General features: G+C 41.0%; 2 protein-coding genes across 3 annotated transcripts; one reads left to right on the top strand and one right to left on the bottom strand.

Moving 5' to 3' along the window:
* Window positions 1–4,718: 4,718 nt before the first annotated feature.
* Window positions 4,719–10,823, top strand: gpr184 (G protein-coupled receptor 184). Of its 2 annotated transcripts, XM_062386770.1 has the most exons (3): window positions 4,719–4,986; window positions 6,724–6,783; window positions 8,365–10,823. In XM_062386770.1, the coding sequence occupies exon 3, from the start codon at window positions 8,407–8,409 to the stop codon at window positions 9,421–9,423; it is 1,017 nt and encodes a 338-aa protein (XP_062242754.1). In that variant the 5' UTR covers window positions 4,719–4,986; window positions 6,724–6,783; window positions 8,365–8,406; the 3' UTR covers window positions 9,424–10,823. The 2 variants fall into 2 exon arrangements, with proteins under 2 accessions (XP_062242754.1, XP_062242753.1); XM_062386769.1 differs by lacking the exon at window positions 6,724–6,783.
* A 4,641-nt stretch (window positions 10,824–15,464) lies between these two features.
* On the bottom strand, window positions 15,465–18,683 carry si:dkey-202l22.3 (7 transmembrane receptor domain-containing protein). The gene is made up of 3 exons (XM_062386511.1): window positions 18,224–18,683; window positions 16,934–17,331; window positions 15,465–16,227 (listed from the first exon to the last, which is right to left on the bottom strand). The coding sequence occupies exons 1-3, from the start codon at window positions 18,669–18,671 to the stop codon at window positions 16,000–16,002; spliced, it is 1,074 nt and encodes a 357-aa protein (XP_062242495.1). The 5' UTR covers window positions 18,672–18,683; the 3' UTR covers window positions 15,465–15,999.
* Between the last annotated feature and the right edge of the window lie 4,088 nt (window positions 18,684–22,771).

The raw sequence follows: 22,771 nt of genomic DNA, 5'->3' as shown, positions 1-22,771 counted from the left end.
TACGCAATACAATATGCAAACAAGCATGTTCTAAATTGGGTGCATGCAACAGGGGCTTAAAATATGATTGAGTGATGTACGCACTTTCAAATTTACTCCTATAGAGATCACTGTGAAGCTGTCAGAGGACAAAGACATTCATTTGACCCATTACAGCTCACACGCTGAGTGGCACTTAAGAGAACCTTGTGGCTATAGAGGCCGAGAGATGGATTTTTTTTTTTGTTCTATTCTGTGATGAGTGCACTTCAGCCAGCTCCTCTAGTAAGAGAGCACCCGTGTTCAGCCTACACTGCATCCATCATCGTTGTCAAACAGGGCCAGCTATACTCTTCCTCTCTCTCTCTCAGTCTGTGTGTAGGCAGGATTGTACTCAGCAGCCCGTCTGTCTGACCTGGCTCCACCAGTTCGTTTCTGAATAGCTCCATCTGTTTGGCAAAGAAAGCAGCGTCGACAAGTCGCTGGAGGAGGAGGACGACTTGCCGAATCGGAGTTCACCTCAGTGCAATGCATCCTGCCTGCAGGCGTGAGTGATAACCTCAAGAAATATTAGGATTTTTACTTAATTTAAAATACACTGTACCTACGCTTTCAACTACCATGGTAACTGGTATTGTGGGTGATGCGTTTAAGATACACTTACACAGTTCATAAAAACAACACAGTGTAAACACAAAACACGAACGCCCAGCAGTGTTTTCATCAAGAGTCATTCATAGTTCCCTAAGAAATCCCTCCTAAACAATAGCTCAATCAATCAACCAATCAATTAATCAAATTTTATTTGAAGAGCCCATATTCACATATCAAAATCTGCCTCATAGGGTTTAACAAAGTACGATATCCTCTGATCTCAACCCTCGATTAGAGTGAGGAAAAACTACCAAAATATAAATATGAATAGTTGAATAAAACGTAGAAGACTCAGAGCGAGCCACAGGATCCCCTTCCCAGGATGGACAGAAGTGCAATAGCTGAGAAAATCAACAAAATAACAGTATTTACAACATTGATGAGAAGAAACAGGTTTTAAATGCGATTATGCTCCGATTTTATTGGACCTTCACCAAAAGGCTCAGTCTCCGCAGTGAACCTTGTTGAAGAACCGTAAAGTGCAATTGTCTTTGTGTTATGACGAAAATGATAAAAATCGAGAACATCACCAGAAGTATCCTGTGAGACCGAAACAATAAACTAATGTATCTGTTTCATTTCAGACAGAACAAACTCCTGATTGCTTTTGTCATCGAGTGTTTTCAGACAGAATTTTGTCACCTTAAACCTCTGAGACCTCCCAGCGCTCATTTCTTCACAGCTTCAGCGGAGTCTAGTGTTTGGATTATTTAGCTTAGCTTTGGATAATAAGAACCACCCCCCCCCCCCACACACACACACACACACCACACACACACACGATATGTTAATTTATTACAGCCTACAAAAGCAAATGAGTTTCATCTTGTGTTGAAATCAAATCCAATTACTTTTGTGCTCGAGAGGTTATTCCCCAGATATTGTCATCATACAGCTAAAGAGCATACGCAGGAGGCCGTATATGCTTCTGAACTTGTTCCGGAAAAATGTGCCGTGAATAGTAATCTCTTCCATCTGCTCACTAAACGATTCTGTTGTTGCAGGGTGCGCTGAACTCTGGACATCTTTCAGCTTCTAATTGTGTAACACGATCACAAACTCTGAGCGCCCATCCTCATTAGCTGCTGTAGCTGTGCAGAGGCAATGACCTGCGTTTGAGCCATCGAGTGCATTAAAGAGCCAGCTGCTGAGTTCGCCCTGACGCTGCGGCCAAATGCATTTCCAAGGATGAATTAACACAAAAAACTGAAAAAAAATTGCAAATTATAGCAAAAATGCTGAACATACCTTGTTGTGTGACAGAGGCAACAAGCTGATGGCTCACTCAGAGAGAGAAAGAAAAACACTGTTGAATGAAATATTCATAATCATAGCTGATACCAGTAAAGAATCCATTTTTACGGTACCTCATACAAATATCAGTTCCCTCCATACTTACAAATGAGGACTGTGCCGGTTGTTAAAATCTATTTGTAGCATAACTATTGAAGTCTGTATTAAAAGACATAATAAACTGTCTGACTATTTCAATATGACCTTTAACAAACCCATAATCATATCATTATTTTTCTAAATTGATTAACTGCGTTATACAATTATATTTGCATTGAAGATTTGCCATTTTTAACTTCAATCTTTGTGTTTTGTTGTTTATTTTAAAAGATGATTAAATGATAAAAAAAGATGATAACATTGCAGGATTATTAGCACATCAAAACCAGGGGTCTTTCTGTGTGCAGTTTGAATGCTGTGCATGCGTGTGCGTGGGTTTCCTCTAGCTTCCTGCAACAGTCACAACCCACGCAGATTGGGTTTAGGTTCATCAGAGATTCTAAAATAACCTTTGTTTCTACGTTGGCCCTGCGATAGGCTGACGACCTGCCCAGGGTTTAGCCCCGCCTCTCGTCCAATGGGATTGGCTCCGGCTCCCCCTGCAGCGCTCAACAGGACAAGCAGTACAGATAATGGACGGTTGCATTATCCCAGCTGGATGGATGTTGGGACCTTTTGCTAACCGGTCATTGTCTCGAGCACCCTGTGGTTTCACAGAGATATGACTTCAAGAGGTGACTTTTTTATAAATCACTTTTTCACCACACTGAAGAACTTCTTGAAATGTCAAACCCTGTCGTGTGAGGGGCTCTTCAGAGAGAGAAGGACCACGCACAACAACCGAGCACAGTCTCAGTGTTAAAGTGAAAGCAAACACCATGTTTTAATGTCGACAAAGTAGTTGTATGAAGGCACGTCATTTTAATGTTGTGTTATGTTATACAACATTAAAATCATATTATAAGTTGTGCTGGAATCAGAAACACTAAACAATGACATGTATGCAGCACAGGCTTCCCTCTAAACACAACACAGTTTGTGTGTGTTCAACATTGTAAAGTGCAGCTGCTTCCTGCTCCGGCCACCCTCACGCCTCTCTCAAGGTGTGAGTGTGTAAAATGAACTGTGACACTTGAGTTTATCTCTGAGATCATTGGTTTCAAAGTTCAGCCGGAGCTACACTGTAAAAGCAAACAGTTGAAATAGCTCAATTCAAATATGATTTTTGAGCATGGGAAAAATTATATTTAATGGCACTAGAAACATACCAGAGTTTTAGCACATGATTGTGGTGCACCTTTGTAAAAGTCCAACCAAATGAGACAAGATGTCAGAAGAGGGTCTACATACAGTAATCCCTTCAGGTAGTGGGAGACTGGTTCAGGAGGTGGAGCAAGGCTGTTTTTTTTTATGAATGAATAAATTCAAATCTTGTGCAGTAAGTTGCTTTGAATTTTCAATCATTTGTTTGCAGTGTAAATGGCTTCAACAGTCAGTATAACTGTTTCTTATATGACGTATCTCTGGTCCTCGTGCCAGAGGCAATCCAACTATCAGTAAAGGGCCAGAAAGGCTCAGAGCACAAGTTGCTCCAGAGTTCAGTGCACCCACAGTAATGTGCTACTTAGAAATCTGCCCTTTGACTCTTACAATGTCTCGATAGAGTCAATGAAATGCATCTCATAAAGTCAGAGTTCAACTTTTTAATATCACGCTGATGTAAAAAAAAAAAAAAAAAGGGTCTGGCCTCGGAAGACTGCAGGAATCATTTGAAAGTGATAAAACACCGTCACCAATGCTTTACTCTCATCTTTTTACATCGGCTGAATTGAACTGTCAGCCCAACTAATACAGGTGCCCGCAAAAAAACTCTTGCCAATGTCCTTCTTTTTGCCTTTTTTTTTTTATCAGAATCACCACAAATATGATTTACTGCTGCAGAGACTCTGAAACACTCTCTCATCCTCTATTATGAGCGAAAGAAAAAAAACTGCTGGAAGATAGAAGCCTATTTTTAAATGATCCTTAAAAAAAAGAACAATATTCTTTCCCTCTCGCCGTTTATTTGTGCTGCCGACCTCAGGTATGCATCCACGCTGAAATGAAAATACACAGCATCCACAGCTGCAGTAAATATTTATCCAACACATTTAATAGATAGGTTGCAGACTCCCGACACAGATTGTTCTGTCCTAAACACTGAAAGAGTTTCAGATCCTGTGCTGGTCCAGGGTTGTTCTGGGTAAAATGAAATGATGAATTGATGTCTGAAAAACCACATTGTTCCTTTCGGTGCCTTGCACAGAGCTCGCCCGCCTGAGAATCATGTCTCAGCTCACGTCTTGACAGCTTTAGAGTTCAGCACTTCGGTTTTCATCCACTGAGTCAGGCTGAGGGTGCTCAACGTGATGACTCAACACTATATGACAGAAACAAAAAAAGAGCATTTTCAAACAGGTCGGTATGGGTTCATCATGATTTACACCGTCACTGGCTATTTCTAAAGAAGCAAAACAAGGAATAAGGTTTGTGGTCCGTGACTTTTCTGACTAACTGTCCACAGAATTTCCATTTCCTTTACAGACACTGCTCAGATCTTCTTCTCTTTTTTTTTTATATCTCTAAGAGGCTATTACATCTTCAGCTCTGTTCCCTCACAGTTTATAACCAACACTCTCCACCCCTGTAGCCCACTTCCTCTGTTGTGCACATGTGCAAAAAACAATCCTCCCTCCCTCCCTCCCTCAATCCCACATGCGTCTTTCCCTTTTTCTACTTTGTCTCACCCCCTCTCCACACCCCTCGCTGACATTTCAACTCTGCCTGTCGACGGCACATCATCTCAGCCAGCTGGCGATTGCCTGTAATGCTCTGGTGATCATCTGAGAGCGCCATGTGTTACAGCAGTGGCTGGGAAGAGTCTCTTGACGCTCGTCCTTTGACCCTCCTGCACTAAACTCTGCCAAACCCGACGCAGCTCCGGAATCTGTCGGACAAACTTTTTACCCCGTGGACGTCTTTCTTTTACAGTGGAGACACACCTCTTAACAGAATCAACAGGTGAGGTCATTCTTGCTTCTACAGCTCTAGATGTAAAGTGTCTGGGAATAAGGAACTTTAAAAAAGAAGTGACAGCAAAAAGTTTGTTTAAATTATTTTCAAGTTTATTTAAAATTTACTTTGATATCTCACTCTGTTGGTTTATCTTTAGTCCCCAGAGTACTTCGGGAGAAAGATGACACGCTTCAGGCTCTGTCTGTGTTGCAGAAGATTATTAGAAATGTTGGGTGCCAGGTGGTGCTTAGCTCTAGAGAATGCATCAGGGAACTGCTTGGAAAGAGGAAATAGTTGAAATTCATGAGGATCTACTGTAGAGGTGGATTATGACACTTTTGAAATACAGCCTCGGAATCTATAGAGCGTGAAATGAAAAGCACATTTCCAGGTCTTCTTTAAAAAAGGCGGTTTGATGCGCAAGCACATTCGGTTGAAGTTTTGCTCTTTTAACGCCTCACTGGTGACAGGCTGTGTAATAACAACTAGGCTTAGTTCAGCCCATAATATTAACAAATATCGGATGGACAAAAGGACGGGCTGAGGCTTGGACCAGAAGTAAGCCTCTATAAGGTCATGGATGCTTTTCATGGGGAATCTTCATGACAAGTTCAATATCTGTTTTTGAGAAGAGAAAGAGAAGAAGTGAGAAGAAGAAACCAAGTGCATAAAAAAACCCCACAACAGTTACAGTCCTGATGAAAGTAGGGGGGAAAAACAGTTTGTGATTAGTCATAAAGTCAGACTGATGACTAAACAGCAGCCGATGAATAGTTTCAGAAACGTAAGATTTATGAATCAAACTTTCCGCTATTCGACAAACGTGGTGTGTTTTCCCCGAACCACTTTGTTTAAAAATGTTGTGAATAATCCATTACATCAAAATCATTTCCACATGGATACACACAAAAAACACACACACACACACTCCTGCAGGAGCACATTATCATTTGCAGAAGATGGTCTGAGTCGAAATGGCTTCTCCATTATTGAATTTGGACCAGGCAGCCGATCCCAGGGCAGACGCTAATGGCATTAGAGGCTTCCTGAGCCTATAAACACAACCGGGCCGAGCTTGTGATAGGACCAAATGCCACAGAGACACAGAGAAAAGGCTTAATTTGATATTGTTGGATCTCACAGAGACAAAATGAAAAAGGAAAATGTTCATCAGCAACAAGGAGAGGATAGGACAGATGTATGAAAAACGTAATTTACACAGGAAACAGCGAATGACCTCTAGGTTTAATAGAAAAAGAAAAGACAACTTGAAAAACTGAAAAATAAAGTAGTAAGAAAGTAAGTTGTTTGTATTTCCTCATCAAACCTGGATCAAATAATATAGATGCAGTGTTATGAAATCCATCCATCGCCTCATCTGGTCTGATGGTTGCCAGGGGATCAATCCAATCCAGGCTGACATCGGGCGAGAGGCGGTGTACAAGCTCCCACACAGACACAGGGGGAACATGCAAACCCCACAAAAGACCACTGTACCACTGTGTCGCAATGCAGGCTGAAAGTTTTTGGATTTTTAACTTATGTCCTGTGAGCAACCGACTGTTTTCTCCACGGTGTCCAGCTTTTTATCTGACTGGAGTCCCCCAAAGTGCACGAAGCCTTGTAGTCAGACCAGTGAGGCCACTTTAGGCCAATTTTTTACAAAAAAAATAATTTTCCATTCTCTGCTGATATTTATCTGTGTGAGCAGTGGTTTTATTTGGCCTCTCTTTGCCATTTCAGCACCAGAACATTTTGAACAGGAAGCGACACAGACGACTCTGGGATGTGTCTGCCTAACAGGTGGGAATCACACCCACAGCTCTGTAATGGACCAGGCTCAGACTGCATGCCTGCAGCATAAATCTGGGAAAGAATTAATTATTTATTTCATTTAATGGATGAAGTTCCTTATTCTTCAAGCCACAGTAAACATTTCCATCCCCTTTGTCTGGGAGCGACGCTTGGGCCGCTCACTGCTGATGGTTTCATCAGACATTTAATTCAAACTTCACCCAAACACTGAAATTCACTCATGATACACTCATCACTTTGCTGATGGAGTGTTTGAGTCCACAGAACACTTCTGGAGCTTCAGGGGAAAAACAGTGGTTAAATGTTGACATTCTGGCTAAAATCATAGAATCTGAATGACACCACAGGAGAAGTAAAGGAGGCCTTTTAGTGGTCCCCATTTACTTCAATTGTATTGGATTTGGCTTAAACGCTGTTTATACTTGAAACTTTAAGCTGGACAGTCAGTTGGTCTCTATGAGGATACATTTAGATTGACTGGTCGAGTACTGTCAAAGTAAGAAGTTTTCCTGGTGCAGTTGTTTCTTTCTATGTGGAGTTTTCATGTTCTCCCTGTGTCTGTGGGGGTTTTTTCCGGCTTCCTTCCAAAGCCCAAATACATTTTCAATTTAGAGACTCTAAATTCACAGTAGGAGTAGTTCGGAGTGTTGTTGGTCTATATATGTTGCCCTGCCTCTCGCTCAATGTCAGCTGGGATTGGCATTGGCGGTATGGAGTCATGAATGGATGGAGAGATGGATGGATGGATGGATAGATGGATTAGTCTGACTGTGGGATGTGTTGCACAGATAAAGCACTGATTAAATGCAAATGCTCACTTTGCCAGTTCAGTCACCACTGTCCCCTCCAGCCGCTCCGAGTCAGATCAACAACAATTTTTCTCCCCTCGCACAAGAAGCAGCATTTACATAAAATGCAGTGATGCGCTCAGGCGGCAGGTATTTTCGAGTTTTCCAAGTCTAATTCATCTGACACACGGCACTTACTCCTTAATGCTCTCAGTTTCCATAAAAAACAGGAAAATGCACGACATGTTTCCTCCATACAGAGCATTGAGGCGACAGGCAGTCAATCTTGGCAATCACCTTTTTTTATTTCAACTGTGGGTGCAAACTGTATATCATCAGCTAGCCTGACTAAGTCTGCGTCTTCTCTGGGGGGAAACTTCAACTCTCTGCTCAAACACCATACACGGTGGAGCCAAAGAGAGTCACTTTGGGAAACATCAGAGGACGACCACACCGTTCTCTCTCAACCATGAAATTGAACGGTGGGGCTAGCAAATGTGCGATATTGTAGAAAAGAAAATACTAAAAAAAATTGAAACTAACACTTAAGTAGCACTTAAATGACACTTACTTATAGAACTTTGTAGTTTTGCTCTATTTTGAAGAATTGTACTTTCTTGAATCTTGTTGTCCTGGGCATGTAACCTCGGGGTTGAATACACTTATTGTCGCTTGGGATAAAAGCGTCAGCTAAATGAAATGTAATGTAATATAATGTAATGTGTTGCCCATGTCACTTCTACTCATTCAAACTCCTTTTTATCTTTTTTCATGCTTGCAGGTGAATTTCTAACCAGGAACGAGACAGAAAACTAACAGGACAATGAACGGGACAATGAACGCCACATGCGTTAAAATTGGAGATAGCGCCATCAGTGACCTCCTGATGTCCGTTTACATCCTGGTTTTTATATTCGGTTTGGTCTTCAACGTGCTGACTCTGGGCCCCATCTGGCAACAAGTTCGGCGGCAAAACATTTTGGGCATCTTCCTGCTCAACCTGTCCCTCTCCGACCTGCTTTTCATCTTCACTATGCCCCTGTGGATCAACTATTACCACAAGAACCACAACTGGCAGCTGGGCGTCAAGTCGTGCAGTGTAGCCGGCTTCTTCTACTACTCCAACATGTACATAAGCATCTACCTGCTCTGCTGTATCTCTGTGGATCGTTGCATTGTGGTCACGTATCCGCTCCGCTCCAAAACCAAACGCACGTCTCACTACGCCTGGTTGATGTGTGTCGTTGTTTATGTTGTAGTGGTGGTGCTGCACATCATGGTGCTGATCCATGACAACCTCAAAGATGCCCACGATGACGAGAACAAGAATGACCGTTGCTATGAGACTTACCCCATGCAGTCGGCCATTGCTGTGTTCAACCTGATCAGAGTGGCCGTTGGCTTCCTGCTGCCCCTGCTGGTGCTGGCGGTGAGCTACTGGAGGGTGCTGGCTACTGTGGGCCAGAGTCCAGGCCTGAGTGCCCAGGCCAAGAGGAAGGTCCGCATGCTCTCCTTCGGTGTGATTGGGATCTTCTCGATTTGCTTTGCTCCATATCACATTCTCCTGCTCGTACGTTCGCTAGTCTTCTTTTACAGTGAAGACACAAAACAAGAAGGAACCTATTGCCAGTTTGAGCAAAGCATGCATTTCTTCTTCTCGTGCACGCTGGCGCTGTCCAGTCTAAACTGCGTGGTGGACCCTGTGCTGTACGCGCTGGTCAGTAACGGGATCCGGGAGGAGGTGAAACTGTGCTGCAGGAGGCAGAGAAGGACACGGGTGGAGGGTGGTACTTTAGCCTCATACAGCAGAGGAAAGTCAAATACTACTAATTTAATATGAAACATGAGCTGCACATGAGTGGAAAAGTGCGTCTGCATATTCATTTGCATATGTGTTTGTGTGTAAGCATGTACATGATTATGCATAATACTGTAGCTGTTTAAAGTCATGTCTGCCTCTGCACCTTTAGCCTGTGAGGATTGATGGATTATTCCTAATCAACCTTTCTGTGCGATTAGATATCCACTGAAAGATCTGCTTTGCCACCTTTGTTTTTCTCCTCCTTCATATCCTGCACGGAGGTTGAATGAAATGCATCTCAGAGCTCGGTAATTGGATTGTAGCCCCATCTGCTCTCCCAAGAGTTCTCCAGCGACGGCCACTTCTGTGTTTGCGAACGGACACGACTGCCGTTGAAGAGCCCTTGTGTTTTCCTTACAATCTATACAAGGATGTTGAGACTGTGATTGTGTGACCCTGGTATAAATAATGCATTAACTGTGATGCATGTTGTAATACTAAGCACTTATGAGCATGACTGCCTGACTGTGAGTGTTGAATGTGAACTCAAATAAACCAGTGGTTGGATTAGGTGCTCTGGTTTTTGACAGTACGAGATGATCAGAGATGCAGTTGACATTTTAAACATCTCCACAGGGAGTGAAGGGCTCAGGAAAGATCAGTCGCGAGCCAAGCCGGTGCGTGGGTGAGGAGAATACAGGACAAAACAAATGTTATCTTGTTGGCGTTAATAAATGTACATAACGAGTGTGTGTCTCTGTGTGTGTGTGTGTGTGTGTGTGTGTGTGTGTGTGTGTGTGTATACTTGTGTTTGTAGCATAAACAGTGACAAGAGTCCAGCCCTAATGATCGAAGACATCATTTTATGAGGTCCTGGTTAAGATTACTGTTAAAATCTGATGTGATGTGGTTAGGTAAGGGCAGTGATTCTCAAACTGTGAGGCCCGGAGGCAGGTGGGGCCACGACCGGGAGGGGAAAACGTGATGGGGAACTGCGGTGACGGAATCTTTTTTACGGTGGAACAATAAACAAGCAGTGCTTTCAGCGTAGCCATAGTGTTCGGTCAGCGACGTGGATGAAATGGAGAGATATTTGAAAGGGACGGAAAGGAAAACAAGCCATGCTTCCCAGACGGACAAGACACAGTGTTCAAAAATCAAGTTGAGTGGAAAGTATGACGAAGCCCATCTTGCTCTTTCCTGCGCTCTCTATCTGATGGAGGGCGAAGCTGTGCTGTGCACGTCGTACACCCCCAGCTGACCAAAGGACATATAAGCAGTATTAACAGTACGAACCCTGATGCGGTTTAGGATTCTCTTAAAGCCTACAAAGCTAATCTCTTGTGCAGTAGCTGATGAACAGGCAGCCCTGCCTCCTGCATTATTATTCTGTTTGTCTTTCCAATGGTGTTGAATAAAACAAGTGAAATAATCGTCAATTCACTTTTGTTTTTTGGCTGAAACCTTCTCTTATAGTTTCCTAATTACCTTGATTAAAAGAATATTCTAGACGCCATTACTTGTTTTTAACATATGTTATATTCTCAGGAGACGAGGCTGCTGTTGTTGTTCAGTTTTAAAAACTTGAATTTTTGACTTCACTGCGTTTTCCAAGGTAATAATTCACAGATCTTGATGAAATAAATTGGACCTATTTGAATGAACTAATTGAATTGGCTTGATTGAAATTAAAGGGATTCTTGGGCAGCGGTGGATCAAGGATCTTTTTCACATCCTTGATTATATTTTTTTAATTGTTCCTTGTTCAAGCACATTGAGTAATTCAAAGAAATTATAAATTCTTCATAAATTGTCAGATTTATTCTTGGTATTTTTATAAGGGGACCAGGGACACTTCAGGGACCAATCAGATTTCAGCCAGGGCACAGTGCCCCTGGATCTGCCCCTGCTGCTGTGGCCGGGCGGAGGTATGTGACTTCCTGAGTTCCATTCTATTTTTTCTACAGTCAGTCATGTAAAGCACCTGCTGCCAGACATACTCGCTGGATCATTGTGTATGTCACTGGGTGAAAATGGTCCCTGAACTAATCCTTAGAAGACTGATCAAAATGATTTCTATCTTCAGTTGGAGCAAATGGCTCTAAGATGGTAAGTACTGATAGTTGGACTTGTTGGCCTCATCTCGCACTGTTCAACAAAGTGAATAAAGTTATCCTGGATCTGCCTCCTGATCCAAATCCTCACCAAAATATAACGGCTTGTTCCCTGACCCATACCACATCCTTCTGCCAAGTTTCAAGATAATCCATCATGTTTTTGCATAATCTTGCATCACAGACAAACAAACAAACAAACAAGCATTGAAAACAGACAGACAAGCCTCAACTGCTGACGTTTTATTTGCCACATTTGCCAACAGGTTTTCATAAGGATCTACATCTCACGCTGTGCAATAGGCAGAGAAAGAAAGAAAAACCTATTCATGCAAATCCATCTGAGGTTCAACAATGACGTCCTTCTCACTCTATTGTTTGACGTCAGTACTCTTACCAGTCAAGGCTTAATGTAATATGATGCAGCACTTCTTGAAAGAGCGACTTGATGCCATACTCGCATAAGGGGAAGTGCAGTTTAAAAACATTACCTGAGGCCACACTCCATCATCTGGTGGCATTAGACCCAAGTTATTATATATCCTTTTTCCCTCGACTCAGCTTTTAATGAGCGAAGTCAGGCTGTAGCCAGACTCCCTGGGAAATCAATAGTTTCATTGATTAGCTGCTCTGACTCATAAGCTCCTAATGCAGGCTTGGTTTGTATGCATCATTATATGCGCAAGCTATTTTTAGACAATGTTACATTAGCACTGAGTAATGTGTGACAAACAAAACATTAGAAAAAGTTACGTTTCATCTCCTCTGCTGTAAATTACAAGCAATCACCGCTCATCAGTTGAAACCTCTGTTAAACGCTTTCCTCCTTCACACTGTAATTGTGTCTGTAATGAAACAGCAAGTCATTATAATCAAACTCCTTTTTAGCCAGACACAACACATTTCACAAGCTCAAACCCAGATTAGAGATTTCATTTGGATCGCAATAGGCATTTTTCACAATGCAACTCACACACTTGAGTTTGTGTTACTGTTAGTGAGTGTATAGTAACGCCTAGTCTTCACTGCCGAGTTGAATTGATAAACAAGTGTGTGATATGTGTTTCGTTAGTTTTTTTTAAATATGAAAAAAATCAAGTGAGCTTTATTGCAGCCCCAACGTAATCTATACGTCACCTTATATTCTTAAAATGAATATATATATAAATATATATAAACATACAAACAATAAATACTGCACTATAAGCAAAAGATTCATTAGATTTATAATGGTGAGAAAAAAATTACAATACTGACTGAGTAGATAACAAACATATTAAATGAATTACCCAATGTTGCGGTTCAGAGTGGTTCTCATGTGTTTACTACTTTTGTTACAACTGTAAGGTAGAATATGCAATAATAAATACTATTCCTCTACGTGCGGTTTTCTATGACCTCTAAAAACTTTGTGTTATCTTTAAAATTTGTTTGGTTTTCAATTTTTCAAACTCAGCACTCATCAGCCTTGCTGCAGGCAGCAGGCAGCCGCTGTTATAAACATCTGAAAGCACATCAGCACACTCATGCACAGCACCAAACATTACATATATTTCTCTAATCCACTTCTCTAAAATATAATCTATAATAATATACACATATATATATATAGATTCACCCTTATGAAGACGATAACGTTCAATTTTGACTGACAGAAAGGTTGTACTGATAGGTGTTACTAATGATTTGTCCACAATTTGCAATATAATACAGTCCAGTAAAAGACCACCACTAAATACAACCTTAGGAAAAGACATAACTAGGCACACTCTACGACGGTACACGGCATCGTGTTTGTTTGGACCAACTCTTACAGATCCATATAAACTGTTTATTCCCCACTGAATCCACATGATCTTCTCTACACACTGGTGATAGTTATACGTTTCTAACTCCTTTTTATAACAGTATGGAAGCGGAAAAAATTCTACTAGCCACATTTAAATCCACCAGGTCCGGATATGCACCAAAGTGCACACACTCATGAATATGAGTCCCCTATATGTCTACTTTTCCCCTGAATGATCCCCAGGAAATCTGAGATACTCTTGCATTGTTTAAAGAAAGTAAAACAAACTAACAAAATAGCCGGGGGTGATTAGCGCCTCGTGTTACATATAAAGTTTTACCAAAGCGTGTCAAATATACCAATTAATACAATTTAAGTGTTAAGTGCGCTGGATAAATTATTATGTTCAGGTTTATCGGATGAATTGGCCGAGGAGTTTAAAACCAAAAGCCCGAACAGAAACATCAAGTCATTTCAGGTGTGTAATAAGTGATGAATTACAAAGTTACAAACAAAAGACACAGCATATTTTCCTACATTTTTAATTCACACACAAATAAATGAACCAACAAGTAGGACATATTTTGACACCTGCATAAATATAAAGCCAGCCGGTCACTTTCTCTCTTTTTAATTGCGTCATTGTGCTTGAACACTCATGCTAGTTTATGTACAATGGGGGGACGTAATTCTAACTCATCACATTAGGGAACTTAGTTTGTTCTTACAAACAGGTCTCAGCCAGAATCCACTCAACCTTGTGTCAGGTTAAACATTAAAGTTTGCATATTCATGAAAATCTACCACATGAAGTGAATAGACTGGTGCAGCTCTCAGTCCTATCGAAACAACACTGGACACAGAAAGTCAGAATTTGATCTCTAAAATTAAAAAACGACAAAATATAAACTGCATCCTCATTATTTTTCATCTTTGTGTTTTTTGAATGGCATCTTTCTACATCATAGCATCACACTTGTTGCTGGGAGACGCAGACAAAAAATGACCACAAATGACACTCGGCAAATTATCCGAGTGTTGGTAGATAGATGGTAGATGGAGGATAACCAAGGAACAGACACTGTGCCTGGTATGAGGGCATTGAGAAACTGACCTCCCCTCTGAAGAATGGAGCAGTGACTCCAGCAGACCCTCTCAGAATCACCACCAGGGAAAGGATCAGACTGAGTGGAGAGAGAAGGGCCAGGGCAACTCGTCTGCTGAGCAACAAAGTAATGTGATTGTTGAAAGGTGGCAGTCGGCCTCAGGTGCATTGGCTGGAAATCTGGTTCTTGTCGCCTTCAGCTAAAGCCACACCGGGTCATTTGGTTTCTGTCAGTAGGCTGACCAATAGATTCTGGTTATTTTGGCTCAAGCCTCCTGTGCTACCCCTTTGTGGGCGGATGGAACACACAGTGTTATGGTATTTTCTCACACAGACAATGTGCTGTGTGCTATAAGGCTTTTATTGTGTGAAATGCGTAGATGAAACCTCCGAAATGATCATAAAATCATAATCAGTAGTAATAATTGTGAAAAATGTAGCCCACATAAGAATTAAGAATTCACGTGGCCTAAATGTGATTTAGATCAAAATAGCCGCTTCTCATGGTGAATCTTTTTCACAGGAGATGTATTGTATTGAAATTGTCTTGATTGCCAGACTTTGATAAACAAAAAATGATTAATCTCAGTTCATGGAAGTGCAACAGGAGTGGCCTCAGAACACCGACGCTGATGGCTGGCTTTATTGTTCATGGTCTGAATATTGAATTGATCATTGTGTAAATCTTGTTTTCCAGACAGAGCCGAAGCAATGAGACTCCATTTATTAGCCACACTGCCGCTCAGCCATTCAGCCATTATATATTTAGAACTGATTACATTTCACAAGCAGGGCTTTTAAGAGTTCAGCTGCATATACAGCTGCATACAGGCCTAGATCCACACAACTATACTGCTACATGCACACAAACACACAGTTATTTATATGTGCTAACAGATGCCACACAAAGTTAGACATAGGAGCCAAATAAGATAATAAAAGTAAAATAGCAGGTAAACACATGCATTTTAATAGAGCAATCTAATATAATGTAGAAGATATGTTATCTGTCAGCCATAATATATAATATGACATAACTGAAATAGGATAAAAGAGACATTTAAATCACATTTTGTCTTCATGTTCCAAATCCATGTGTGCTGAGAAGAGCTGATCGTCGGTCATCTCCCGGGAAGTCAAGCGCTTGGTGTTCACATAAAACCAGGCTCTGTGAACTCAGGAACCATCCCCGGTCTCAGCATCCAGCACAAGACAGAGCCAAAGAGTATGTTTATGCCACTGGTGCAGCATCTGCTTAATGTTGACACCAGCAGCTCAGCCATCCAAGAAAAGCACAGGGATCCGAATGGATGACTTAATCTTGTTCATCATAATAGTGGACCCCTCTCTGGACTTGATCTTTTCCTTTTTGTACTAAGTAACCCTATTTGGAATTACCTCTGGTAACATTGTACAAGTCACAGAATGATGTAAAATCATGGAGAACAAATTATTTAAATGTATATGAGGAAAGAAGCTTCATATTTCATTAACATCCGTTTTAGGGTTGTAGGTGTTAGCTTGTGAGGAGTAGTAGTAGTAGTAGTAATAGAAGTAGTAGTAGTATTAGCAGCAGCAGTAGTAGATGTAGCAGAGACAGGTCGAAATCAGCTCCTTGATGTCGGCCTCGACACCACGGTGCTCTGACGCTTGCGGCAAGGACACAGGTAGCCCTTCAGGTGCATGCGGACCTTGCTGTGCAGTGAAGCGTAGATGAACGGGTTGTAGCACGCAGAGCTCATAGCTACTAAATGGCAGCAGACCTGTAAGACGTTTATGTAGCGCTTCCCTATGAAGTGGAAGTTCGGGTCCAGGTCCAGCAACAGGTTCAGGACCTACACAGTGACATGGCAACAATTGTGATGATGTCTGTAGGGAATTCTTTCAAATACACCATTTGCAAGATTGTGAAAATGACTTTGCTGCCCCTGGGTCGTAGTGCAACAACAAAGGGACACTGGGTAGTTAACCATGCATGCAGTGATGGTGTGCTAGGGAGAATGCTGATACTGCTTAATATACCCAGCTGGATAATTAAAATTTGAGTTATTGCTTAAATATTTTTTACATGCTCAAATCTTCATAAAACACTCCTCTTTTCAGCCTGTCTGAAACACTTTTGGCTCCTGTCGCTCTGGTCTCCCCCCCCCCCCCCCCCAAAAAAAAAAAAAACACTTGTGAAACGGGTCAAGTAAACCCGTAAAAATAAACTCTGTCTTCTTCTTCGTGATCCTAATCTGTTTGTGTTTTGCAAAGCTCATTATGGATTCAGTTTTTGTTTTGTGAACACCATTACCTGCAGATGAGCTTCTGTGCTCAGCAATGTGTCAAATCTTATCATCTGGTCGACAATCAAAGCTTCATACTTTTTTTCCACTCCACTGCTGTCGAGTCTATTATTTCTAAGCAGATACTTGTCAACGTGATCTTCCTCCCTAAGCCTCTGCCAAATCAAGGTCGTGCTAAGAATCCGCTAAACGGAACATTTCAGTTATGGAGTAAGAGTGGAGGATAGTCCAAGTTAGATGGCCGTAGACTCACCTGCAGTGGGAGCCAACACAGGGCGAAGGACAGAACTGAGGCTACCAGAAGATAGAAGGTCTTCTTCCTCCTTTGGCTCCAGCGCTGCTGACTGCTGGATGGCTCCCCGGGTATTGAATAGCGCTTTAGGCTGACAGTGATGGCACAGTAGGACATGCTGACGGACAGCAGGGGGATCATATAGGAGGCTATGAGGATGAAGCAGGAATAAAGCAGCCGCAGATTGCCACTATTAGGCCAGAATTCTTCACACACCACCAAGTCGATACCACTGGGTCGTAGGTCCACATAGCGAGTATAGATAGAGGGAGGTGCGGCCAGAGCCAGAGACAGGAGCCATACACCCAGAGTCACTGCACCACAGCCCCCCACAGAAATCCTCTTCCGAACCGGGTGAGCTGACACCGAAAGGAGACAAACAGATATTTTGTACAACAGAGGAAAGCATAGAAGAATATTACACGCATTACATGTGGTATGAGTAGAAGTGAGATTAAAAACTATGTCAAACTAGAAGCGATATAATTTCCATAATTGATAAAATTATTTTGATATATAATTTAATTGATATATAATATAAGTCCTCAAACTCGACTTATATTATTTAACTTTATCACATTATTATAAAAGTGACCCCCAATCATTTAAAATATTGTTAAGTGACTTACTCAATGAGGAAACAAGTAATGTAATATGTATATAAAAATACCCCGTTCTGAGTCCTGCATTAAAATCCTACTCAGCTAAAGGTGCACATATAGGCATTAGCAATAAACCGTTGTTTCAGTATCAGAACGAAAGACGATTTTTTGTATTCCCTCTGACTGATATATTATTATATATATAGCTGGATCAGGTGGAGCTACTTTGAGTTGGGTTTCATAGCGACACCAGCTAAATCCGAGAGGTCATCAGATGATTAATGGGAGAAGCAAGAGGAAACAAGTTCTGATTCAAAAATACTCAAATTATTTAGACTTTTTATCTAAGTTAAACTTTCATTTAATTGTATCATTTTCATTTAGACATTCACTAAAATGAAAACCGAATGAGAGTTTTGAAGGGAAAGAACACGACTTGGTGGAGATTGTTTGATATATAGTCTGTTGTGTAAAAAAAGGAACTTGTAACTGAAGCAGTCAAATTTATGTAGTGAAGTTTTCAGTATTATATTTCTCTCTGAAATGTAGTAAAGAGATAGAAAGTAGCATACAACGAAAAATGCTCAAGTAAAGTTCCTAAAAAATGTATCTGGTGATAATTGTACACAGTTACTTCCATTGCTCTTACCTACAACAACATAGCGGTCCACCGCGATGGCAGTGAGTGAAAGCACTGAGGCGAACACCGTGGCACATTGCAGCAAGGGGACCAGGTGGCACAGGGGCCTCCCGAAGGCCCAGCCATGGCTGTCGAAGGCGTAAGACACAGTCAGGGGAACGCAGCTCAAACACATCAGCAGGTCGCCTGCTGCCAAGTTTCCGATGAAAATGTTTGTGGCATTGTGGAGTTTCTTGTCAGCCAGGATGCAAGCCAACAGGATGGAGTTTCCCACCCCGGCCACGGCCACTACGAGGCAGTAGAGAGGTAAGAAGAGGGGTTTGAAACGCAGAAGAATCTCCATGCCCACGAAACTGTCCAGGGGGTCGCTGCGGTTGAGTCCGTGGCTTTTACTGCCTCCTTGTCCTGTTTCGTGGCTGATGTTACTGGTCACACTGAAATCCATGAAAATATCCATGTCTCTGCAGACCAACCTTAGTATAGAGGATAGCATAATCAATAACAAAACAATAGACAGCAAGTAAGTGATAAACCTAATTTTAGTCATACTGCTGGTGGAGCTTGTATGATCAATACATGCCTGTGCACATTCTTAGGGAATTGACTGAATCACAGTGTTACAGAGATCAGTGCACATGTCAGTGACAGCGAAAAATATTTGACTGTTTCTAATCTAGAGACTAATAAAACAAGTTCACTGTTCACTCATCATTTGACATGGGGTTGTGGTTAATTCAATTCTTACATATATTTTTTTTTGATTCCATGTCAAATGTATGTGAAATTCTAGTCACCTCCATTGTTCTGGTGCAGCAGCAAACATGCGAGTGACTTATGTTTCATGACCTGCTGCTGGATATCACACAAGAGGTTAATAACTGTCCTTTTAAAGGGTCTCTGGAGAAATAAGTGAGAGCGCATATAACTGAAAATGTGGGATTAGCAAGAAGAGGGGAGTTTAGTCTCAGAGACAGTTCAATGTTGCCACTAAACCATTTACAAAATTCCTTAATTTTCAACTTAAAATTGTTTACATTTTTACCAACTGGCTCATGTCAAACTATGAAAAATGATCTATCAGCAGTTCATGTTTGCACTGTGCGTACACGTTACACTGGATTTCTCTCTCTCTCTCTCAAATTTCTCTCTTCTCACAGCAACATGTTCAAGGCAGATGGCCGCCTACATCGAGTCTGGAGTTAGCTGGTATTTTCTTCCTCTACATTCACCAAATGTTTGCTGCTGTGGGAACTGTTGGGTTTCTCTATAATATTGTATCTTTAAACTAGTGCTGTGTGATAATGAATGTTGTGATTTTTGCTTTACAAATTAAAAAAAATGAATTAGATTAGGGTTAAAAATCAAATTAAACAAGTTCTGCAGCTACAAGGGTTTTAAGATGTACATCAGAGTAATGACCTCCCCAGGAACTGTTAGTCACATAAAATATGACTTACTAATGTTTTTTCCTGTGTGGCCAGGCAGCTGTTATTTGACCCATGTACGCAGTGAGTGAATATGCAAGGTATCTCGATCCAAATCCTGAAACTGCTCTAATAGTGAATGATTTTGATCTTAGATGAGTGCAGGATAATGTGTGTGTTCCCCTTAGGCCAATCCTCCCAAGTATTTCAAAGAATGATAATTCTCCTTTCATTTTTTAATGCTTGTGCAGAAATCTGGTTTATTCTGATTTATTTCAAGATACTGAATCTCATCTGTAGTGGGGTTTTTAAATGAAACTTGCAGCTGTTGCAAAGAATCACTCATTTGTCCAGAGAGCCATCTAAGATGATGGATAAAGGATTTTGTATGCAGGCAAATACCTTGTGATGTATCCTATCATAGAACATTATGCACATTCTTCAAATAGCTGTGCAATCCCATTTCTGCCCACTTCAGCAACTCCCATTTATAATAAAATTATCATGCTCACCATTAAAACCTCAACTGCGTTGGTTTGTAAGAATATGAAATATTAACTTTTTCTTAGACATAAATCAACAAAACAAATCTTGTACTATAATTTCAGTCATCTTTCTTTTCAAAACTGAAAAATATATATAGCCCTAACGTTTGTCACGGCTTATTTTTATACAATGTATACTGGTAAGTCAATAGATTTGTCGCAAGTTTTTTTTGTATCGTTATTATTTTCCTTTTAAAAGCTCTATTTGTGAAGGCAGTTGAAAGTACATATTGATTGAGAAGAGGTTCAGTTCTTTGAATTCGAAAACGACTTTCCTGTTCAGAAATAAACTGGGTGAGGAGCTGCTTTGAAGCCGACTCTCTGCTGTCACATGTTGTGGTTTTCCTGCAGCACCTGAACAGCCTGCTGACCCAAACCCTCTGTGGTTACCTGTTTTTGATATTTAAATAGCAATAGAAAAAGTAGTTTATAGATGTAAACAGATGAAACAGATGAAATAGTAATGCATCAATACATAGATTGAATTAAGAGGGTTTTAAAAAACACCATTAACAGGTAACAAAAATAGAATGAAATAGAATAATGGAATGTAAATATCCACTTAAAATGCAGAAATAATTGCAGTGTCAGATTGTAAACATTTAAAGGGGCTTTTACATTTGCATTTACATTTTCCATGCTTTTGATTTAATTAGTTCTTTAGTCTCTCAATGACACTTTGGGTTTGAGGTGGTAAAAACAAGGCCAAACTATGTAAATTAGCCAGGGGATGTAAAAAGCTTTATTTATTTATAATCGGTCAACATTTAAGAATACATCTAATAATAATTTGTTGAATATTGTATTGGCACTTGTGGTTGTCCATAGAAAAAAGTTATATTTCAAAGTGAAGCAATGTGTTCAGAAAGGTGGTGGGATATGACTGATGTTAGACAGGACTGAGGTAGAAAAATATGAATGAATCTTATGAAACCTGCTTCCTAATGTTTGATTCCTTTGGGAGTTTTTGATATATATATGTAGCTCGGGACAAACTTGCCCAGGGCAGAAAAAAAAATTATCCAAAGATGTCAATAATTCAGCTTGAGCAAGAGATATGTATTCATCCCATGGCCTCATATATTTTGTGGGAGTGGAATTCATACAAATGGCAGAGCGGTTAAATTTGTGCAAAAAACAGAATAAATTCAAACTTAAACATAAGACTCTATAGTGTATCTGCTTATTAAGGTACAGTAATACGTTGCGCTAAATGCTTGTCAGCATGAGAGCAATGCTAACACACTGATATTAACCAGTTTGTTAGGATTCACCATCTTGTCTCAGCAGGTTAGCATCCTGTATGATCCTAGCATCGATTGGGTTCAATCCATCCAATAGTTGTTGAGACATTTCACCATGAGCCATGAATCGTAATAGACCTGCACTGTACTGGTGGTAATCTCTGGATCAGATCTAAAGTGAACCGTGAAGTACACAAGTGAACATAAATGCAGATGCATGAAGGGCAGGATGTGTCACTGCATGGTTTGATAATGGACCACAGCTTGACATCGGTGACGCAGGTCTGTACCCATTTGACATCAGTGAAAGATTATAGGCAGATAAAAAATTGTTAAAACCCACTGAGCAGCTGCAGCAGGTTAGTCAGAGACTGACACAGTAGCTGAGGCGTTTTCATTCACAATTATCAGGATGAACAAGCTTTTTCAATAAAGGTGGCTACAGCACAGCTGACCTTTTCCATCCCATCACCGTGTGAATCAATGATTCAAATAGTTGATAAAATCTTTAACAGGTGGTTCCACTGCAGAGATTCAATATGTGTCACACATCCATGCAATCAGCTTGAAGGGACGTATTGGAAATGTTCCATGTCCAATATTAATCCTGTTAGAGAACAGTTATTGCAGAGCAGCTTTCTCCATGTTGGATCCAGCTCCTGCCAGATGCAGATGTTATTGTGTCCTCGATTTCTAATTTGCTCTGCACGTGTCAACACAATCAACTTAGGAATAGGTTTTCTGATCCCATCTGGTTCCTCGCTGGCTGCTTCATCTCAACGCCTGGAAGAAACTCACCCTTGCCTAGTAACGCTGTTACCGTGGCCTATGTAGAAACCGAAGGCAGCTAATTTGGGAGACGTGAGGAGAATTGAGAACCCTCCAGATGCAAAACAGGAGGTACAGCTCACGATGGCTCTCGCTCTGTTCAGCCTGCTCTCTCCTCCGCTTTGTCTTCACATCTTCACTTTTTCACTCTGACCGTCTCCGCTGACATTTCCGAACCTCAGCACTTTATATCAATCTTGCATTTCCATCATTGTGAGGGTGCAGAGGCATCTGAGAGTCGGGGGCCAAATAAGCTCAACTTGGTGATACGCAGTTCCAATGAATTGTTTGGTGTCCGTCGATAATTTAATTAGAAACACGGGTCTGCTCCTGTTCATGATTACCACACAAAATGTATTTTAGTGCAAATACGACAATGTAGAACAATTTGTGCTACAAATATAGATATCACATTTTTAGAGTCACACTGAAGTTTCCCACCGCCGAGAGAATGTCTCTCTGCAGGGCTAATGATCGACTGCTGGACAAATGTTATTAACTGCTGCTGAGCCTTTC

The sequence above is a fragment of the Platichthys flesus genome, chromosome 4 (assembly GCF_949316205.1).
Source record: "Platichthys flesus chromosome 4, fPlaFle2.1, whole genome shotgun sequence".
Classification (NCBI taxonomy): Eukaryota; Metazoa; Chordata; class Actinopteri; order Pleuronectiformes; family Pleuronectidae; genus Platichthys; species Platichthys flesus.
This window is presented reverse-complemented; position numbering and strand designations above follow the sequence as displayed.